General features: G+C 43.9%; 1 protein-coding gene across 1 annotated transcript in view; it reads left to right on the forward strand.

Annotated features, from left to right (window-relative positions):
* Positions 1-22,986, forward strand: part of HDGFL2 (HDGF like 2) — a 172,956-nt gene that overhangs the window by 126,421 nt on the left and 23,549 nt on the right. The window contains exons 9-15 of the mRNA XM_088450837.1: positions 7,878-8,220; positions 8,352-8,440; positions 10,179-10,246; positions 10,362-10,432; positions 10,644-10,745; positions 10,931-11,105; positions 13,046-13,163. Coding sequence (XP_088306963.1) covers positions 7,878-8,220; positions 8,352-8,440; positions 10,179-10,246; positions 10,362-10,432; positions 10,644-10,745; positions 10,931-11,105; positions 13,046-13,163 — 966 coding nt within the window. The remainder of the gene's footprint in view (positions 1-7,877; positions 8,221-8,351; positions 8,441-10,178; positions 10,247-10,361; positions 10,433-10,643; positions 10,746-10,930; positions 11,106-13,045; positions 13,164-22,986) is intronic.

Below are 22,986 nucleotides of genomic sequence, written 5' to 3' on the forward strand. Positions count from 1 at the left end.
TGCAAAACTTTATCGCGGAGGCGAAACTAATTGATTATGGCTCTAAGTTTAAGATGGTGCTTGGGACATCCAGGAAGAGATAGCAGAGAGACAGTTGGAGTTTTGAGTGAGGAGAGGGGGGGGGAAGAAAAGGTAGATCTGACCATCACCCCCATAGAGATGATATTGGAGGTCAAAAGAACTGATGAGTTCACATAGAGAGGACGTATAGAGGGAGAATAGAAGTGGTCCAAGAACAGAACCTTGGGGAACACCTATTGGAAGTGTGGGGGGGTCATGAGCGTTAGAACGGCAGTTTCACACAGACCAAGGGAGTGAATGATTTGCAGGAGGAGAGGGTGGTCCACAGTGTCAAATCAGCAGAGAGGTTAAGGAGAGTGAGTGTAGTGGCCCTTGGATTTTGCAGAAAGGAGGTCATTCCTGACTTTCATGTGTGTAGTTTCAGTTGAGTGGAACAGAAGGGGGGGAGGTGGCAGTGGGGGGGATGAGATCGGATGCGGTCCATGATCTCTCCAGATACAGGGGAGAAAGATGTAAGAGTTGGTAAGATGGATGGGAAAGGTGGTCAGAGTAGGGGGATGAGTGCTGAAGGTCTGGCGGAATATGATGTCTTGTTGTATGGAGTCCATTTTAGACATACTGTAGGTGGCAAAGTCAGGGGCAGAGAGCGAGGAGGGGAGGCGAGAAGGGGGTGGGCAGAGGAGGGAGTTGAAAGTGGCGAAGAGACGCCAGGGGTTTGAGGACTGGGATGAGATGAGGTTTTGAAATGACTATTTAGAGATGGAAGGGGCAGCACTGTAGGATGAGAGCATACATTTTAAATGGAGGAAGTCTGCCATAGAGCGTGATTTTCTCCACTGTCTCTCGGCAGTTCATGAACACTTTTGCAGGAACCTGGTGCATTTGAAATGCCAGGGTTGAAGTGTGGATCTGCAGAGGTGAATAGTGATCACAGGAGCAAAAGTCAAGAGCAGTGTTGAGGGGAGGCATTGTATAGAGAAGTGGCTTGTTCAAGGCAGGAGAGAGAAGAAGATAGGGGAGAGAAATTAGTCAAGCAGGGATGAAAAAGAAACTGTTGATGACCTCAATGTTATGCTTAGTGATGGTGGCCTTAGTAAGTAGAGGAGGACAGGGAGAGAGGATAACTTAAAAGAGAGACGTTGATGGTCAGAGAGGGGTAATTAGAGTAATCAGAAATGAAGACCAGTTCAAGTGAGTGCCCACTCACATGAGAGGGTAAGGAGGTCCATTGGGAGAGACCAAATGAAGAAGGAGTTTAGAGCAGAAGATTCTGTGGGAATATCAATAGGAAGTTTAAAATTACATAGGATAATAGAGAGAAGGCCTGAGGAGAGAAAGTGAGGGAGCCCGGAAGCAAAGTTACCAAGGATTTGGAGTGAGGGCCAGCTACTCAAAGGTGTACTGGTTGGAAGAGGCATATAGCATGAACCTCAAATGTAGAGAATGGTTCTGAGGGCATGAGTTGGTAGGAGTAACCGTGGAATAGAAGGACCCCAACACCACTACCATGGTGAACCTTGGGGTCAGGGGGATGGGAGAAGGAGGGGCCCCCTGAGCAGAGAGCTGCAGGACAAGTGGTTTTAGAGGGTGAAATCCAGGTTTCAATAATGGCTAGGAGAGTCAGGGAGTTGGAGGTGAAAGTTCATAGGTGGGGACCAGTTTATTACAGACTGATCTGGCATTCCAGAGAGCACAGGATAGAGGAACAGAGTGTGTGGGATGAATTTATCAGGGTTTCTGTAGCGATGAGTTGAGATTAAATTGGGGGACCGAGATGAATAGAGTGTAGCGACCGTGCAGGCTCCAGTGCTAGGTTGGGAATGGGAGGGAGTTTGAGATGTGGATGGAGGTTGGGTCAAGTGAGATAGAGAGGAGAGTGGGCGGAGAGATTAGCAGTGGGGTAGTAGGACCATGGTATGGTATTAGAGAATTAAAGTGGAGTAACAAGATCTTTATTGAGTGGATTTAATGGGTGCAGAAATTGAACATTAAAGTATACAGTGGTAGTAGCTAAATAACGTGAGACTAGGCAAAAGAGCTAAGGTAAAACATTATTTCTAAGTGTAGAGAACAAAACTGACATTGGCACAGATACAGTATGCATTGAGATATTTATGAAAAGCAGAGAGCCAGCACAAAAAGTAGAAAGTGAGGCACAAAGTTTTTGCAGTTTTTGTCTAGATAGACTATGTTTGGGTAGACAATGGAAGATAGACAGGGACTCAAGTTCGACTGGTAACAAGGTCGACAGGCACAGAAGGTTGACTGGGACTGAAGGTTGACTGGGACTGAAGGTCGACACTAAAGGTCAACTAGTAAGGTCGACAGGTATGAAGGTCGACACTCAGTGAAATGGTCGACACTTTTTTTTTTTTTTTTCTTTTTAGGGTTAGTGTTGGGGTTAGACACTTACTCTGACGGTTAGGGTAAGGCACTTACTCCGACGGGTCGACTAGTAACAAGGTCAACAGGCAGTAGGTCGACACTCATATAGTCAAATGATTTGCACTTTTTTTTTTTTTTTGTTAGGGTTAGGCACTTACTCCGACGGTTAGGGTTAGGCACTAGGAGGGAGGGTTAGGATTAGGGTAAAGATTAGGGCTAAAAAACAAAACATACCATGTGTTGATCATTTGCATGTCAACCATATGAGTGTTGACCTAATGACCATGTCGATCTTCAGTACATGTCAACCTTGTTACCAGTTGACCTTTAGTGTGTCGACCGACTTTTTTATAGACCTTCATACCTGTTGACCTTGTTACCAGTCGACCTTTAGTGTGTCGACCTACTGCCTGTCAACCTTCAATACCTGTCGACCTTGTTACTAGTTGACCTTTAGTGTGTCGACCTTCAGACCCTGTCTACAGTCAGTCCCTGTCTATCTATTTCCTGACTATCTTCCATTGTCTACCCAAACATTGTCCATCTAGACAATGTAGACCTAATGACCGGATACCATGTCACAGAAATATACTGGACAGGGGACCGGGAGGGACATACTATGATAGTATGTTCCGTATCCATAAATTTGTTAATGTGTTATGGTGCATACACACGGTCAGATCTGTCAAATGAACGATTTTTACCAGCGATTTGAACGTTTTCAGACTGTGTTTGCAGATTTTGAAGATTTCATTCACTTTAATACTGACTGTCGGATATCATTATCTGACATGCGGGAAGGTTTGGTGATTGAATACAACAGCCGATGCACAGGTTAGGGAGCCAAATGTGGAAGCTTCGTTCCGCTGCAGTCTTTCTCCATTCTAGCAAACTGAGGAAATACAAGGGTTGATTGAAAAGTTCACACCCTAAGGTACAAGGATTAATTTGTAGGCAATTTAACTGCATTATTTTTCAACATAGTCCCTTTGTAGATGTACACAGCGGGTATGGAGCATACATATATCTGTCTTGTAGAAGTCAGCATCTTGTACCCTTAAAAACTGATCAACTGCTTCAATGACGTCATCGTTCGTGGCAAAATTGTGACCACCGAGCTCTCTTCATTTTGGGGAAGAGGTAGTAGTCAGAGTATGCCAAATCAGGTGAATAAGGCGGGTGTTCAAGCAGTAGAAATCCACAATTCTTGATGGCTGTCATGGCCACCAGTGACTTGTGAGCTGGAGCATTGTCTTGGTGGAAGAGCACCACTTTTGTCAACTTCCCACATTGGTGGTTCTTGATTTTTTTTTTGTCTTGGCTTCTTCATTAGATCAGTGTAGTATGTCCTGGTGATAGTTTTACCCATTTCAAGGCAGTCCACCAGCAGTACTCCTTCTGCATCACAAAAGATGGAGACCATCACCTTTCCAGCAGACAGCACTGACTGATTTCCTTAGAGCAGGAGATCCCTGATGCTTGCACTGTTTTGATCTTTAGTCTCAGGTTGGAAGTCTCATCAATGGTTACAAATTGATGAAGAAACCGCTCAGGATCTGCATCAAACAGAGCTCGATTGGTTTGCCATGGTGAGACATTCCCTCTTGTGATCAACACTAAGAAGTTTTGGGACCCATCGAGCCAAGACCTTTGTCGTTCAGAATTCATTGTGAATAACACCATGAACACATTCCTAGGAGATACACAGGTGTTTGGTGATGCAACTCTGTTATTCTTCGATTAACCTATATCATGTCATGGCTTTTGTCATATGGTTACTTGTGTGTTAACGGTGACGGGCCTCCCAGGACGGGATTCATCTTCAAGGCTCTTCCTACCTCATTCTGCTGCCCATTTCTTAACCATGCAGTAAGGAAGAGCAGCCGCCTCTAGTTTTCTAACCATGTCCTCATGGATCTCTGTGGGTATTAACCAGTGGCGGCCCCAGAGGTGGGGTTGCAGTGCAGTCCAAAATTCAAATAGGGGAGCCACACCCAGTGGCGGGCGGCAGCGTCATGCGGGCAGTCTGTGTCGCTATGACACAGACTGCACCGCGTGTGTAGCGCTGACCAGACGGAGTTCGGTCAGCGCTACACAGCACAAACACACAGCCGCCGGAGCCAGCAGCTGTGTGTTTGCTGTAATGAGCAGCCACTGAGTCTGTCAGACTCTCATCGGCTGCTGCTGCTCCCACTGCGGGAGCCATCTTCCGGCTCCCGCAGTGGGTAATGGGAGAGACGTCGTCATGACGACGTCTCTCCCATAATGCAAAGCGGCCGGATGAGACGGTAGAAGCGTCAGGACCAGGAGCGGGAGTTTCAGGTAAGTTTTTTTTTTTTTTTTTTTATTTATTTATTATTATTAAGTCTCTCTCTACTGGGGGCACTACCAGGGGAGGATTGCTACTGGGGGCACTACCAGGGGGGGGACTACTACTGGGGGCACTACAAGGGGGGGACTACTACTACTGGGGGAACTACAAGGGGGGACTACTACTACTGGGGGCACTACAAAGGGGGGGGGGACTACTACTGGGGGCACTACAAGGGGGGGGACTACTACTACTGGGGGCACTACAAAGGGGGGGACTACTACTGGGGGTACTACAAGGGGGGGACTACTACTGGGGGCACTACAAGGGGGGGGAACTACTACTGGGGGCACTACAAGAGGGGGAGCCACTACTAGGGCACTACAAGGGGGGGACGACTACTAGGGGCACTACAAGGGGAGGGGACTACTACTAGGGGCACTGCATAGGGGGGAGGGGACTACTACTAGGGGCACTACATAGAGCAGGGGACTACCACTGAGGGCACTGCATCGAGGGACCACTGCTGGGGGCTCTATATAAAGGGCAATACTGAGGGTACTACATAGGGGGGAGACTACAACTGGGCCACTATTTAAGGGACATTGCATAAAGGTTACTACTATTGGGGGCACCTCATGGGGGGTGGACTGCTACTGGGGGCACTATATAAGGGTCACTGCATAGGGGGTACCACTATTGGGGGCACTATATAAGAGGCTTACTACTGGGGGCACAAGGGGCACTGCAGAGGGGTGACCACTACTGGGGGCACTATATAAGGGGCTTACTACTGGGGGCACAAGGGGCACTGCATAGGGGGGGATCACTACTGGGGGCACTACTGGAGGCCTGCATAAAGGTGTTCTCTCCTGTGGCACACGGGGACACTGCATATGGGCACTACGACAGGGGGCTGCCCCTAATCTTTATTTTTACCTTACATTAATCCCATATGGACACACCTCCCTGAAACACTTGAGGGGGGGCGGCGCCGTAGCACGCACGTTCTTTGGTTACCCTGGCTACACGCTACTCCTCTGCCAGGGCCGCCTGTATGCATTTGTCCCCCAGGCTAAAAGTTGCCAGCCAGCCCATGGCCACACCAACTGCCATTTCAAACGCTGCCACACATAGTGGGCTGGGACTCACTGGCGGTGGTTGTTGCTCCCCTATTTGAAATTTGGACTGCTGCAGCCCCATCCCTGGAGCCGCCACTGGTGTTTAACCCTTTATGATGAGATAGCGGATAACATTTTTCGAAAATCTGTCATCCTGTCCATTTCAAATGTCTGTAAAAGAAAGTTATTTACTTGAAACTTGTTATGTAATCACATAAAAATTAACTACTTTTAGGAAAATAACTGTTTAGCACATTTCATTGTACCTTAGGCCACAAGCTTTTCAATCACCCCTCATTCCAGAAGAATTAGGTTTGAGACCTAAGACTTTGAATTCATCTAGGATTGGATTTATGCTTACCCAATGAAAATTAGGGCCGGATTCAATTAGCCGTGTTAAGTGATGATTTTGCGGTAAATTATCGATTTCCCGATAATACCGATATCGCGAAAACAATTATCGCACCCGCGATAATTGGATAGTCTGAAACCGGCGATAAGATTTCACCATCATGGCTAAAAATGGGGCATTTCTTTCAGAACTCTTAGGACCCCCCCTAATGATATATTATCCCAAAAGTTGATAGCAATTTGCGGAATTTGGCCCCAAATGACCTGTCAAGTTTTGGGTGAAAAAAAAAAAAATTGTTGTAAATGGGTCTGGTATTTCGGGGGGCTGTATGGAGGATGCAACAGGTGTTTTAAACATTGCATGTGGCTACAGCAAGTATTTTTTCTAACTTTTTTTTTCTTTAAGTGCGCTTTTTTACGACACCAACATATACTTGCACCCATTTTAACATACCCCCAAGTTAAGTGCAGGAGTAATTTCCTGGGAAAAAATGGCTTTCTATAATTTTCAACGTTTATTCAAATACACAATTTAAGTACCCTAAATACTTTTTATTAGATCCAATAATACACTTCTATATTTATATCCTATGTACATTCGCTTTTTTTTGCGGGGTACAGACTCATTTTCCTAAATGTCCTGATATTTTCGCCTGTTTTCACATGACAAAATATCACACCTACCCATATTCGCCTTTTTTTGGGCGATAAACTGGAGCGCGTATGCCGGAATCACCGATATCGCACAAAATCGTCCGATATCGCCGGCGATAAATTATCGATTTATCGCCGGTAATTGAATACGGCCCTTAGGCTATTATACTATGAAGGTTTTTCAGTCATGCAGCTTTCACCAGAAAATCAGCTTGTGAAATGTCTGGTTATACAGCCGAAATGCATCACTATGATCTCCTATGAGAGTGCTCTGTTTCATGTAAACTCTGAATGTACAGACCGATGTGTCAGCACTACTCCTTGCAAGCATAAAAGGAGCTTAATGATCTACATCAGATAGTCACTAATCAAGGAGTTAAAAAATAGAGGACAAGATATTTACCTAAAGTATATGCTTAGGGATAATTGCTAGGCTGTTACTATTTCTAAGGTCGTTTGGCACAGACCGACCTTCTCTCCAAAATGGGTCATTTGTTCTTTGACGTATGAGGTGCAGTATGCGGTCAGTATATGCAAATGTCCCTTTGATGGACAACTGTCTTTAAAATTTATTCTCCTTATTTGTGTGTACACTAATAAGCTATATTCTCCAGACATATATTTTATATGTGAGTATACACCCTTATCACCTCAATCTTGCTTCTGTCCAGTTTGAGGTTCATCAGAATTCGAACTTTCTATCCCATGTGGAATTATTTGTGAACTTTTACTGATTGTAACTGCTTATGTGCAGTTTATCAGTTAAACCTTTATTTTTTTCTGAATATAGGAATACTTAAATTATTGTATTATTGATAATAACAATCCTAGTGTGTATTTTAAGCAATTATTATTTTTTTGTTTTATCTTTCAATTAATGGTACTTTTATTCATTTGATTATGACTCATTGGAACTTCTATGTAGGTTGCCATATATGTATATATGGATGTGTGTATTTTGATTCATCAGTCCTTGATGTACATCCTTTTGATATATTTTATGAACAAATTACCATTTTTAATCTTCATTTTAGCGATAGTTCTCCAGACAGGATTAGTAACTGGAAGAAGCAGGATGAGGAAAGATGCCGTGCATTGGAAGAGCGTCGTCAAAAGGAGCAAGAAGAACAATTGCGTCGTTTAAGAGAGGAAGAAAGAGAAGAGGAGGAGAAAGCAAGGAAGGAAAAGGCTCTAAAAGCAGAGCAAGTGGACAGTGATAGTGACAGCATAAGGAGAGAAAATCAAGAACTTTCTAAACCGGTAAAGAGGCCTCATTCATCTTCTGAGTCTGAAAAAGAAATACAAAGGAAGAAATCATCAGCAAATACTAAGAAAGAGACACGATTGATGGTATCAGATTCTGATAGTGATAAGATGGTAAGAATTGTGCAATAATTTCCCTAATAGTTTGACTTTGCTACCCATCCCCACATTGTAAATGTGCACAGAGTAATCTCTGATAATGTTGGTAAGGCTGCTTTATTAAATTAACGGTGGTGTTTTTAAAGGTAAAGAAGACAGTGAAAAAGCAACGAGCTGCAAAAACTGCTAGAAAGACAAATCAGAAAGAGAAACGTGGAGACCGACCAAGAGGAAGGTTAGAGGAACATTTAAAGGGAAAACCTATGTATTCCGCTTCCTGTTTCTTAAAGTGTAAGTAGAAGCAAGGGGGATGGGTCTGCGCTAACAGTGTAGTATAGTCCTGCAGAGCACCAGTGATATCCCGAGTGCAAACGTACTATGGGACAGCCGTGTACATTGGGGGCAGAATTGGGAGTACAGCAGAGCGATAACAGGATACAAAAGGGGAATGGGAGGGGTTGGGCTGCACATCCTAATTTAAACACATTAAGAGGTGCTACCTTGCTGAGAACTGTAGTTCTACAGCAGAAATAGAAGGGGGGGGAGCAGAAGCACACTCTAAGCACTAAGAACACTGAATATAACAATATATATAATAAACAATCAATAAACATGGTTTTAAATTGAGGTTCTTAGTACATATTTGGCCAAAGATGTTTGCCCACCTACCACATCAAGGTGAACCTCCATCAGGTGGGTCCCTAACATCCCAAATACTGACACATTGTATAAATTTATATAGAACTTACCTGTAATAGCGCCCATTACATGTGTGTACTGCAATGCACAGGACCCATACTAACTAAAATCACCTGTGGCAGGTAGGAGGAGCACCTTAAATACACTCATACAAAGAAGAAAAGGTATTAGGGATGTTGGGGACCCACCTGTTGAGGTTAACCTTGATGTGGTAGGTGGGCATACATCTTTGGCCAAATATGTACTAAGAACCTCAATTTAAAACCATGTATGTTGATAGTTTATTATATATATTGTGATATTCAGTGTTCTTAGTCCTTAGAGCAGGGGTGGCCAAACTCTGTCTTCGAGAGCTACCAACAGTTCACGTTTTCCAGGTCTCCTCACAGAATAACAAGTGAAATAATTAGCTCCACCTGTGGATCTTTCAAAATGTGTCAGTGAGTAATGACTACACCTGTACATCTGCTGGGTGACCTGGAAAACGTGAACTGTTGGTAGCTCTCGAGGACAGAGTTTGGCCACCCCTGCTTTAGAGTGTGCATCTGCTTCCCCCTATTAGATAACAGGATACCTCTCACCAGGCAGCGAGCGCAGCGCAAGACACCAAGGGTGACTGGACCAGAGGGCGTGGGACGCCGCCCCTCCAGAGTACACGACCCCTACAGGACTGTTTCTACTTGTGGACTTGAACCATCCCCCATACTTTCAGGACTGGGATACCATCATTCCCTCAATCAGTATATTAAGATTTATTATCATCTTTCGCAGACCATTGCTGGCACACCAGCATCTCACCGAATACACTAACCGATTAATCATGATTGATTGGAGCACTGTCTTCCGAATAAAAAAACAAACATGCTTTTACCATTCGTTGCCAAATGCATCATTTTGTTGATTACTGTGTACCTCACATTGCATTCTGCGTATTAACCATTTATATGAGATAATCATTCAATTCATTGTCATTTACCCTTATGATTATATAGCTCATATGGTTCCTATACTACACTGTGTTGTTTTCTGAAATTAGGTAATTTATTAAGTATTAGAGATGGCAGAGATTGCAGATCTTCTAAACGGAACTTACCAGCGCAGACCCATCCCCCTTGCTTCTACCCACTGTTAGATCGTGTAGGGTACCCACTACTACAAATTATATCAGCTGCTGACACACATCTCCCTATAGTGAGTGCAGCGCTAGTCAAATAATCTATTATTCTTAAAGTGTACATCCATCATAGTTCTCTGATGAATTCCGGCTTTTTCAGACCATCAAAAGCAGAAAAAGCAAAGAAAAAACCTGATCTAATAAGTGACAGAAAAGTGGAGAAGAAGGGTGAGTTGGAATGAAGAGCATGCTTGTTACTGTGGGAGGGTATCAAAACAATACACAGCACTGTGTCTGTTATATAGGAATGGTATGTTATTCAGGGATCTTATGCACTCTGCAGAGCCCACTGTGGAGGAGAAACTCCAGAAGCTGCACAGCGAGATCAAGTTTGCATTGAAAGTGGACAGTCCTGTGAGTTGCTGGGACCCTTGATAATCTCCCATAGCATTGTTATATTTACTTTTTATTCCATTAAGATGCAACTGGGTTGGGTAATCTCCAATGCATTTTTGTGGTGATCAATCTTCTATCTGATCATACAATACAACATTATCTCATACAATTATTACAAACTTTGTATTAAACTAAGCCTCCTCCATCATCTGTTTTTATTACTGTATAGGATGTACACAGATGTTTAAATGCCCTGGAGAAGCTTGGCAGTCTTCAGGTGACTTCTCACATTCTACAGAAGAATACTGATCTAGTGGCCACACTCAAGAAGGTAAAGTGTAATGTGTATGACTTTCGCAACCGTTCTCTAATTCTTAATTATTATAAGGTATCTTTCATCTCTCTTGGGTACATCCACTACATATAACAAATCTATCTTATGAAACTTTTTTTGTATTTTTTTTTTCTAACTTGTACTTCACCCTTTGTGTTCTGCGCATATTATCTGTGTTTTAGATCCGTCGATATAAAGCTAATCAGACTGTCATGGACAAAGCTGCTGAGGTTTACAGTCGGCTCAAAACTCAAATTCTTGGCCCCAAAATGGATAGTCAGCAGAAAGCGAATGAAAGAGAGGGCAGCATAGGGAAGAGTCCGCTTGTTGAAAATCCAAGCAAGGAGCAAGAAGAAGGTAACTTGGTGATTATGAAGATATCAGTCTATTGGTTTCATATCTTCAATATCTAATTGTACAGATTCAAAGAAACTAAATTACAATTCTGGTGAGACAGCTGTCTATTCTATCCCTAATTTACAGTTCTGTGATATGAAAGCATTGTGTTTTCTGTACAGTATGTGAGAAGTATATTTTTAGTAAGAAATGGGAGGGCCTTAACATAAAATAGAGCTGTACCCAGTGTTCATATTTATTCGCTTAGTGCATCTTTTACCCTGAAGTGGTGGCAAAGGACTCTGTCATGAAAAAAGACCAAGATTTGAAGGAGTCGTATGTCATCTGGAGGAGTTGGAGGACATAAAAGGGGCATCTGGAGGGTGTGGCTGGCATATGGAGAGGCAATAATTGTCCCATATCATAGAGTAGTTTGTCTATCCTTATAGAAAGTTAATACATTTCTATGTGAATCGTGAAACCCACATACCTGCAGTCTAAGGTTTTTTCACATTTGGGTAAATTTGGTCCTGCTTTTAATATTTTAGAAGCAGTATAGGGAGATCTGGAACACTGTGCATATATGCTCTTGAGGAAGCTCAGACAATTTCACCAAGGGAAACATGTTGAGCTATTTTATATGCCACTTGGACTCTTCTACTATTTGGACTCTTGAAAATCATCTCTGGATACAGTTTGGACCTTGTTTTTCCTGATTGAACTTTAACTGCGGCTGATAATCTGTGGATCGCCCCTAGAGCACAACACGATCAGTACTGAGTGCTTACAGACGTTTGGGTACTTATCACAGTGCCTGGTAAACCTTGCTGCTAATATACTACGGAGGAGGTCCTAGTCTGTTAAGATATATGTAGTCTTCATTCTAGCACCCTGCACCTGTCACAACCTCTGCAGTTCCTCTTTCCTGCCACTGTCTGCTCTCGAGCTTCTAGCACACTGTTCTGTATTTAAGAAGGTTGTTGCATCAGCTGAGTGTGCTAGAAGCACCAGAGCAGAGAGCGACACCCCAGGCAAGAAAGAGGAACTGCATGGGTTGTGACAGGTGCAGAGTACTATATATGGGAGTATAAAAAGTGGCTTATACATATTTCTATTTTTAATGTGCACATGGGTTGTTTGGCTTTTAACAGATATTTTATATTCATTTGAATATATGTTATATATTTACATTATTCTGCTTTTAGTATTTTTCCAATTATAACAACCTTTGCTGAATTTAATGAACAGACTTGGGGGGCCTAAGTATCAAGCTTTTTTTCCCATAAAATTATGAATTGTTGTACAAATAGCACAATGCAGGATATTTCACAGAAATTATCAATGGGGCTACGATCTCAGCCCTATGTACCAAACTCCAAAAAGCAAAGCTTTTCAAAGTTTGGCCCTGTTTACCCCTTCCCCCGCAGCCTACCAACTCTCTCTTCCCGCAGTCGGGATGTTAACTACATCCTCATAGTGGGGTTATTTTCATAAAACATTTAAATATCCACCAAGAAACTGAACATTAACGATCAGCAGTTGTGCAGTTATTAGTATATAGGCCCCTAGACCTAAAAGTACAGTCAGGAAAATGTAGTGCTTGAACCTGTATCTCTGTGGTAATACTGCTTATGCATTTGGGACTTTCAGAATGAGTTCTGTTTCTAAATGTTTCTGCTTTCTATTCCTTTTTCAGTCCATTTACACAGTCTCTTCCCTGGGTTTCTAGTTTTCTTCGCTAATCTGTTTACATGGAACAGTATGAAAAAGAATAAGGCAAAGACAAATGTTACACAAGCTGCATAATTAAAACATTCTGTTCTTTTATGAGTAGTCACTCTGTTTTCTACAATAGATTTCTGTTTAACATCAGTCAACTTATGTCAACTGTACACATTTGTGAACCTGCTGTTTGTAAAACTTGACTTTTCGGGCTCATTTGCTTTTCTCTTTCTATTCAGCCTCCCCATTCAATGGAGGTTCTGTGTCACAAAATAATGGGAGTGGAGTAGATAAGAAGAGAGAAGAAAAGGAACAGAATCCCACCACTATACAGAGTCCGGAAAATGAATGCAATCAGTTAGTATTTTGTTTGAAAGACAAAGTGTACATGCAGCAGTGTTACTGAACACTTATTTTGGGGATTGCTGGACACAGTAGTGGTGAAAGACTAACGGGAACAGTATTTGTATGTGGGTTTTTTTCTCTATTTTTGGTCAATTCTTTTGAAAGTGTGTATTTTGCACAAAAATAAAATTTTGGGTCCTTGTTATTTTAGCAAAGGGTTAAAACATTGCAGTGGCCTGTCATACAAATTTCATGGAAAAGCAATTCTAATTTAGAAAAATAGCAGTTACTACCTGTTATTAGGCCCTGGTTCCAAACGCCTGTACCCTTCTCATTGTCCTCGTGTGTGTGTGTGTGGGGGAGGGGTGTGTGTTTGTTTGTTTGTAACTCGCTTAAAAAAAAAAACAGCAAAATCAGAGTGAGGAGGGGTAAATTATTGTATGTAACTGCTTATCTGAGGTTAAACCATGAACATCTTACAAACTATGAATATTTATTGTGAGATTTCCTGTAGATGTATATAGCAGTTAACCAGAAACTAGTAATTTAATTGCATGTGGATTATTTATGGTACTTGTGTACTTTATGGACTCATTGCAGAGGGAACCCAATGAATGTTTTAAACGGTACTTGTGTACTTTACGTACACAAGTACCAAAAGTTGTCCCCACCTAAAGAAGAAAGTTGGCCCCTCGCGGGCTCGCCACGCTTCAGGCTCAATGGCTCGCTACACTCGCCACAAGGTTATATTCCCCCTCTGTGCCCACTTGGATGGTAGGGAATGATGCTGGACACTGGGAATGACGCTGAACACTGGCTGATGACGTCTGTGTCCTCTCTGTGAAGGGGATTTAGACATTACCATGATTGATAATAATTATGAGTTTAGGACATTGGGTTCTCTCTGCAATGAGTCCGTAAAGTACACAAGGACCTTATGTATTCCTAATGAATTAGGTTCTCATTGATTACTATTGTGTTGCTTTTTAAATGTTTCATACAATTGGCTGTGCATTACAGACATCAGTAATATTGATCTTGCTTGATGTGGTCTCACTCTCCTCATCGACGTGGTGGTTCACAACAAGTGACCTCATTGCCCCTTTTCTCATTTGTGAATGATCCCACTCCTTTTCTATCCAAACATCACTGCTGCTAGGGGCAGACCACCTGTGCAGTGTTTCAGTTAGTGGTACTGGTGGCTATGGAGATCCACTAAAGTACTCTTTATTTCCTCTACTCTGCCAAAAGGTTTTTGTTTTTAAATTTTAATAGCGGCTTCAGCTTAGCAGAAGTATTGTCGCCACACCTTCAGGTGTAAAATGACTATAATTCATAGGCTTTCAAACTCTGTCCTCAAGGCACCCTAACGGTCTAGGTTTTAAAGATAACCATGCTTAAGCACTGGTTACTTAATTAGTACAAAAGAAACAACCGCACTAGTCTTATGGTATCTCCTACAAATATTACTGCTTGTAACTTATTTATTGCAAATTCGAGGGGTGCTACACACTATAGTTATACATCAAATATGACAGAGAAAGATAGTTGTATGGTGCACAAATTACATTAGTATATAGGTCCTTAAAATCTAACTCTTATTAATTCTAAATAAAACAAAATGGTTCCAAAAGTTTGGTGAAATATATTTGTTTTCAATTTTGTATAAATCCTGTATTGGGGTTTATGTGTTCAATAAAACAGAGATATAGATTGGTGTGTTGCAGTTATTTCGTATGTCGGAATATATCTATTCTCTGTTACATTTAAGCAACCGTTTCAAAATAATGCATAAACACTTTAACAATTTTTCATATGACTGTACTCACACTGTCCTTATTCCATCTGGTATCCAATTTTATGTTGGTTACAGTGTGTTACCAGTCAATTAACTAGCACATAACTAATCTCTGTATTCTCATACAAACTGCTAAAAATAATGTGCACTTTATTTCCTATACCATGAAATAGAATGTATATTTCTACTTCAGGATCCATAGATGGTCCACAGAGTGACCTTGGGGTATAGATGATGCAGAGTCATCCGGGCACCTTATGCAGTAAAATGCTCTCCCAGGATGCAACGAGTCTCCCCCTATACTCCGCCCCCGGGCCAGAAGCTCCTCTGTTTCGTCGGGTCACTGAACAAGCAGTGGGGCTGCTGTTACAAACTGCCCCTGAAGTATGAAGATTAGAAGAATGCTTTTCTTCTAGTGCGGACAGCGTAATGGAAGTTCGCAGTGCCGCGTCATCACCCCACTGGCGCTGAGATGTCTGTACTGATCCAGGGATCTCGGCGGGCCTCTGGGGTCTTGGTTAGCAGGGACCCCGGAGGATCCCTAGACTGCAGCAGGTAAGTGGTGCGCGCCGAATCGCAGTCTTTTTCCTCCAGGGCTGGGGACTCCTTGGGGTTGACAGCATGTGGAGCCAGGCACTGAGTCCTGCGCTTCCACAAAGCCACCTGGGACGGCGGGCTGGAGTATTGCAGTTATGCTCCAGCGTCCTAGGGGTTAATCGCTGACCAAGGGAGGCAGCCTTCCCTGTTTTACAGCCGGCTCCTCCTTGCTTCACAGCGTGCCTTTCCACCGCAGTCTGACTGGGCTTTGACAGCTTCCTCCTCCTTCCGGCTCCATACACTGACCACCACCAGGAGAAGAGGTATGTAGCGCTTTGTCCTTCTAGACGCTAAGTCTGCGACTGTATGCTAGCGCTGTCTGTCTGAGTTTCTTTTTGTACTGTCAGCCATTTTGCTATACCTGTACCTATTCTGAGCCATAGCACTGGTGTTTTGCGGGTGCAGCCAAAGTCACAGTCTGTGACCTAAAGAGTGCTATCCTCTTCACTATGTCTGGCAGTGAGAGTGATATGCCTAATTTTGCTCCTACTAAACTGTTCTGTAAAAAATGTACAGCGGTGTTAGGGGCAGGGGACATAGCCTCTGAGGAGTTATGTTTCCAGTGTTATACCCCTCCAGGTCCCTCTGCAGCTTCTGCCACTCAGCAGGAGCTGCCATGGGAGTGCTTTGCAAAAGCACTGACCGCCATTGCAGGGTGTTTGGCAGTCACTCCTGTGTTTCCACAGTTTGGTTTTCAACAGCAGCACCTTTTGCCAGCGCAGAACCTGCTGCAACCATCTACACCCATGCAGGTGTTTCCCCCCCAGTGGGTTAATACATTTCCCGCTGTGTTAGAAAATGTGACTGAGGTACGGCAGAGTGACGCACCCGTCAGCAGACCAGCTAAAAGGGTCTTGCTGTCGTCACTATCTACTGTGTGGGATGAAGATGATGTGTCATCTGATGATGAACTGCTCCCGGATGAGTCTGACTCTGAGCCCCTTTCTCAGGAGGCAGAGGGCAAGTCAAAAATATATATTCCAGGTCTGATACAGGCTGTGAGGGCAGCCCTGATCATTGAGGAGGATGCATATTTCATGGAAGAAAAGGTGACTTAGGCTATATTCCCGTCGTCTGACCAACTGGTGGTCACTTGGCGGTAGCATGGGAAACGCCAGGGAAGCGGTATCAGCCACAGAGGTGTCTAGCCTCTGCTTATCCTTTTGCTGAGAATTATTTTTCCAAGTGGGAGACTCCACCGGCAGTGGATTTCCATGTCACACACTTGGTAAAAAGCGCGACGCTACTTATGCCTTCCATGTCGTCCCTGAAGGATTCTACTGATAGGAAGGTAGAGTTCTGCCTTAAATCTGCTTATTCCCTTTCGGGGGGCTGCAAGCGGACCAGCTATGGCCATCTGCTGGGTGGCTCAGGCCATGGAATGTTGGGCTAACAACCTGGATACATCCTTCGCCCCAAATACTACCAGAGAACAGCTGAATCTTGTGGGAAACCTCAGAGATTCTGCTACTTACATAAATGAGGCAGCATTGGATGTTAGCTTACTAAATGCCAGGATTCCCTCGGCAGCCATTGCGGATCGCCGCTCTCTGTGGCTCCATTGATTGAAGGGCTGATGCGGTATCCAAGAAGGGGTTGGAGTGTTTGCCTTATGACGGTAAAGTCTTGTTTGGTCCTGATTTGGACAAGATTGTGAATACCTTAGCAGCAGCTAAGTCGGCTTGTCTGCTTCTGCTCCAGCCTCTTCGGGGGCTCTGACTCTGTCCTTTCGGACCTATCGTGCCCCAGGTAAGGCTAGAACTCAGTCCTTTCCCAGGCCATCCGCCGCCAAGAAATCTGCCAGGCCTAAGAAGCAGCCTTGGAGTAACAGACGTCCGGCTGCCAAGCCTGATGACCAGCCCTCCGCTTGATGGGATGGGACTCCTCCTGGGGTACCCCAGGATGGAGGCCAACTTCTTCAGTTCACCCAGTTCACCACGGTTTCTGAGTGAAGGAAGTATTCTCTCTGGGGTATGCCTTCTCCTTCCGCAGAAGACCTCCCCGTCAGTTATTTTGCACAGGACTTCCGAAAAGCACGGACGAGGCCTTGGCTATTCAAGAGGTGGTACAATCCATGCTGCAGGAAGGGGTCATTGTACCGGTCCCAAAGGGGCACGGATGGTTATTCCAGCCTTTTCCTAGTCCAGAAACCAAACTGTTCTTACCATCCTATCCTCAATCTCAAGTCCCTGAACAAATTCCTTAGTGTACCCAGGTTCAGGATGGAAACCCTACGCTCAATTATACTGGCTATGCAACCTGGGGATTTTATGGTGTGTCTGGATATTCAGGATGCATACCTGCATATTCTGATTACTTCAACTCACCAACTTTTTCTCATGTTTGCTGTGTCACAACATTTCCAGTTTCGGGCTTTGCCGTTTGGCCTTTCAACTGCACCTCGGGAGTTTACAAAGGTCATGGCGGTAATGGCAGCCCATCTGCAGCTGCAGGGGATCCGCCTGTTACCATACCTGGATGACCTCTTATACTAGCAGGGTCCCCAGAGTTGCTTCATCCCCACCTGCAGCTAACGATATCTGTGCTCCAGGTACATGGGTGGTTGATCAATTGGAAGAAGTCCTCACTGATTCAGTCTCAAAGGATGCTCCATCTGGGAGCTCTGTTGGATTCACAACAGCAAAGGATTTTTCTGACAGCAGAAAGGATCTCTACTTTGAAAAACGCGTGTACGCAGATGCCTTCGCAGTCGATGAGTGTCAGTCTACTCAGCAATGCAGTTACTCGGATCTATGGTATCGACGTTCGACATGGTGTGGCGTATGCCCAGTTTCATTCCCGGCCTCTGCAGAAATTGATTCTCTCCAAGTGGGACTGATTACCCCATCATATACGGACTCAAACGATGGTGCTCTCCCAGGAGGTGCGCCTGTCTCTGACTTGGTGCAGGGGCAGAACTATGGGAGACTATGGAGGTGCCTGCCGCCGAGCTCCAGCTCTGAAGGGGCACCTCCTTCATTGTCCACAACATAGTCACCCCACTAAGGGGCTGTAACTATGTAGCCGGTGTGTACCGTCACGGCTGCCCAATACATGGCACCCCTTCCCGGCACCTGAGAAGCCACCATACACTAGTGGAGAGCTCCATGTCAGACCATCAGCTGCTGCCTTTGTCTATCCATAGTCTGTCCGTATGTGAAATGCTACATTACAGTGTCAGCAGCTGTGACAGGGGGAGGGGGGGAACCTAATTATAACTTGCCTCTGGGCTCCAGGGATGAATTTACGCCACTGACTTGGTGGCTACAGACAGTCCACTTCACTAGGGGGCATCCCTTTTGGATCTCTGACTGGGTCCTTCTGATGATGGATGCCTGTCTTCAGGGTTTGGGTGCAGTGACAGGTCCACACTCCTTTCAGGGAAGGTGGACAGCAGAGTAGTCTGCGCTACCAATCAACATATTGGAACTTTGGGCAGTTTTCAGTGCACTGCAACAAGCAGTCTGCTGCTTCATGGAAAGCCCGTGGCTTACCTAAACCGTCAAGGAGGAATTCGAAGTCAGGCAGCACTGACAGAGGTGTCACGCATTCTGAAATGGACGGAAGGCCATCTAACAGCCATATCGACTGTTCATTCCAGGACTACTGAATTGGGAAGCGGACTTTCTCAGCCATCACGACGTGCATCCCGGGGAATGGTATCTTCACCAAGAAGTGTTTCAGTTCCTAGTGGACAAGTGGGGCCATTCCAGACATAGACCTCATGGCCTCTCGACTAAATCACAAGCTGCCACAGTATTGGTCCAGGACAAGAGAAGCCAGGGTTCTCTTGGTGGATGCTCTATCAGTCAAGTGGACCTTCCAGTTTCTGTACCTGTTTCCTCCGTTATTTCTTCCTTCCTCGCGTTCTTCGAAAGTTCAAGCAAGAGGGAGGCATGGCCTTGCTGGTGGCTCCAGCATGGCCCTGACGCCCCTGGTACTCAGAACTTCAGAGTCTCTCCATCGACACTCCGTTGCTGTTGCCTCAACGTCCAGACCTGTTGTCTCAAGGTCCTTGCTTCTACCCAGATCTGGGTCGTCTGTCTTTGACGGCGTGGCTCTTGAGATATCCCTCCTAAGGTCCAAGGGTTTTTCCGGCTCTGTGGTTAACACCATGCTCTGGGCATGTAAACCTGCTTCTGCTAGAATTTACCACCGGGTGTGGCATACATATTTAGAATGGTGTCACCCAAGGGGTTACGACCCCCAGGTGTTTAGCATATCCAGAGTTTTGGCTTTCCTGCAGGCGGGTTGGGACCTGGGTCTCCTCCTTGCTTCACTGGAGTTCCATGTCTCGGCCCTTTCAGTGTGGTTCCAGCGTAGAATTGCTCCTCTTCCTTATATTCGCACCTTCTTTCAAGGGATGCTTCGTATCCAGCCTCCCTTTGTCCCTCCTGTAGCACCTTTGGCTGTTGTCCTTAGGGCCCTCCCTTTGAACCACTCGGCTCAGTGGACCTCTAATGGCTTACTGCCAAGACTGTTTTTCTTCTGGCCATTGCGTCGGCCAGAAGGGTGTCCAATTTGGGCACAATATGTGTTAGTAGTAATCAATAATATATAATACATGCAGTGATCAGAGTTCACAATTTTAAGCACCAGAGATCTAGGAAAGGAACAGTGTGTCTGTGCTCGATGGGTTACTTTCCCGGCACACGCTGCTATTTATCAGCCGCTGCTTAAATTAACTCTGCGTCATACATTCAGCCCGATTATATGCACTAATAGACGGAACTGATACACAATCGGTACTGGAAATACAGGTATGGGAGCAGTTTATTGTGCTAGGTAAAATACATCCACGGCACACTCCTCCAATGGGATACTTCCCCGGCACACACTTGTTCATCAGCCGTTGCTTATTGTAACGTAGTTAGTCCTTCTATGCCGCAGCACACATTCAGTCTAATACAGTATATACGGTAGAGGAAGGAACTGGTGTACAGAAGGTACATGGGGTATGAAATGCAGGGGCAGTTTATAGCGCTAGGTGAGATACATCCCCGGCATACTCCTCCAGTGAGGCACTTCCCTGGCACACACTACTGCACGTCAGCCACTGCTTATTGTAATTTAGCAGCACCAGCCTGTGTATGCTGCGGCATACATTCGGCCTATTACATGCAGCAATCGAGGGAACTGGGGAATAATAGACACAGAGAATATCGTTATAGGGGCAGTTTATAGTGCTAGGTAAAACGCATCCCCTGCACACTCCTCCGACGTCCGTTTTACCTTAGCTTATTCATGGAGTGGAACAAATTGACATCTCTGAAGGAGAGATGAGAACTAATAATCCCTGAAGTGGCTAATTACTAGCTAGCGATTTGCACTGTAATGTGTAAGCACAGTGTAGAACTTTATAATATATATTATTGATTACTACTAATATATATTGTGACAATAGAACTAGTCACATTTGTAATAAATCCAGGATCTTAGAAATCCATTATGTTTAAATCTATAAGGGATAAGTGGGCACTCTAGTAGCCCTGTTGTGTATATACTGAATTAGCAGATTAGCTTGTTTTAGGGACGAGGGATTATATAAATTTTCTTCTGCTCATATTCAAATACATTATAATAGACAGATAATACTGTATATATGTTTAAAAATATACATTCTATTGCACAGTATAGGATAAAAGTGCACATTATTTTTAGCAGTTTGTATGAGAATACAGAGATTAGTTATGTGCTAGTTAATTGACTGGTAACACACTGTAACCAACATAAATTGGATACCAGATGGAATAAGGACAGTGTGAGTACAGTCATATATAAAATTGTTAGTGTTTTTGCATTATTTTGAAACGGTTGCTTAAATGTAACAGAAAATAGATATATTCTGACATATGAAAAAACTGCAACACACCAATCTACTGTATATCTGTTTTATTGAACACATTAAGGATACTGGATTTCAACCTCTCTACGCACCTACCTATACCTTCTAAACCCTGCCTATAAACCTCTAAAATTGACGCTATTTGCGTACGCAGTCATACAGTAAAATAAAGACTTTAGACCCTGAACATGTGTTTCCAAAGCACAAAGTATATTATTCAACATAAAACAGTAGTTTACACGCTGTGATCTAAAGACAATTTAGCGCAAAGAAATTATACAGACCCAAGGTACAGTTATTACTTATGTAAAAAAACAGTGATTAAACTTCAAACAATGAGAGGGCGAGAGAGATGTCTGCGAGAGAGAGGTCTGCGAGAGAGAGATAATACAACCATACAAAGAGAGAGTTGTCTGCGAGAAAGAGATAATACAACCATACAAAGAGAGGGAGAGAGAGAGAGATAAATCAACCATACAAAGAGAGAGAGAGAGATAAATCAACCATACAAAGAGAGAGAGAGAGATAATACAACCATACAAAGAGAGAGAGATCTCTGCGAGAGAGAGTACAACCATACAAAGAGAGAGAGATGTCTGCGAGAGAGAGAGATAATACAACCATACAAAGAGAGAGGGAGAGAGAGAGATAATACGACCATACAAAGAGAGAGAGATGTCTGCGAGAGAGAGATAATACAACCATACAAAGAGAGAGAGAGAGATGTCTGCGAGAGAGAGATAATACAACCATACAAAGAGAGAGGGAGAGAGAGATAATACGACCATACAAAGAGAGAGAGATGTCTGCGAGAGAAAGATAATACAACCATACAAAGAGAGAGGGAGAGAGAGATGTCTGCGAGAGAGAGAGAGAATACAACCATACAAAGAGAGAGGGAGAGAGAGAGATAATACAACCATACAAAGAGAGAGAGAGAGATGTCTGCGAGAGAGAGCATACAACCATACAAAGAGAGAGGGAGAGAGAGAGCGAGATCTGCGAGAGAGAGAGAGATAATACAACCATACAAAGAGAGAGAGATGTCTGCGAGAGAGAGATAATACAACCATACAAAGAGAGAGGGAGAGAGAGATAATACGACCATACAAAGAGAGAGAGATGTCTGCGAGAGAAAGATAATACAACCATACAAAGAGAGAGGGAGAGAGAGATGTCTGCGAGAGAGAGAGAGAATACAACCATACAAAGAGAGAGGGAGAGAGAGAGATAATACAACCATACAAAGAGAGAGAGAGAGATGTCTGCGAGAGAGAGCATACAACCATACAAAGAGAGAGGGAGAGAGAGAGCGAGATCTGCGAGAGAGAGAGAGATAATACAACCATACAAAGAGAGAGAGATGTCTGCGAGAGAGAGATAATACAACCATACAAAGAGAGGGAGAGAGAGATAATACAACCATACAAAGAGAGAGAGAGATAATACAACCATACAAAGAGAGAGAGAGATAATACAACCATACAAAGAGAGAGGGAGAGAGATAATACAACCATACAAAGAGAGAGGGAGAGAGATAATACAACCATACAAAGAGAGAGGGAGAGAGAGAGATAATACAACCATACAAAGAG

Source organism: Taudactylus pleione, unplaced genomic scaffold (genome assembly GCF_031769625.1).
Source record: "Taudactylus pleione unplaced genomic scaffold, aTauple2 ptg000529l, whole genome shotgun sequence".
In the NCBI taxonomy this organism is placed as follows: domain Eukaryota; kingdom Metazoa; phylum Chordata; class Amphibia; order Anura; family Myobatrachidae; genus Taudactylus; species Taudactylus pleione.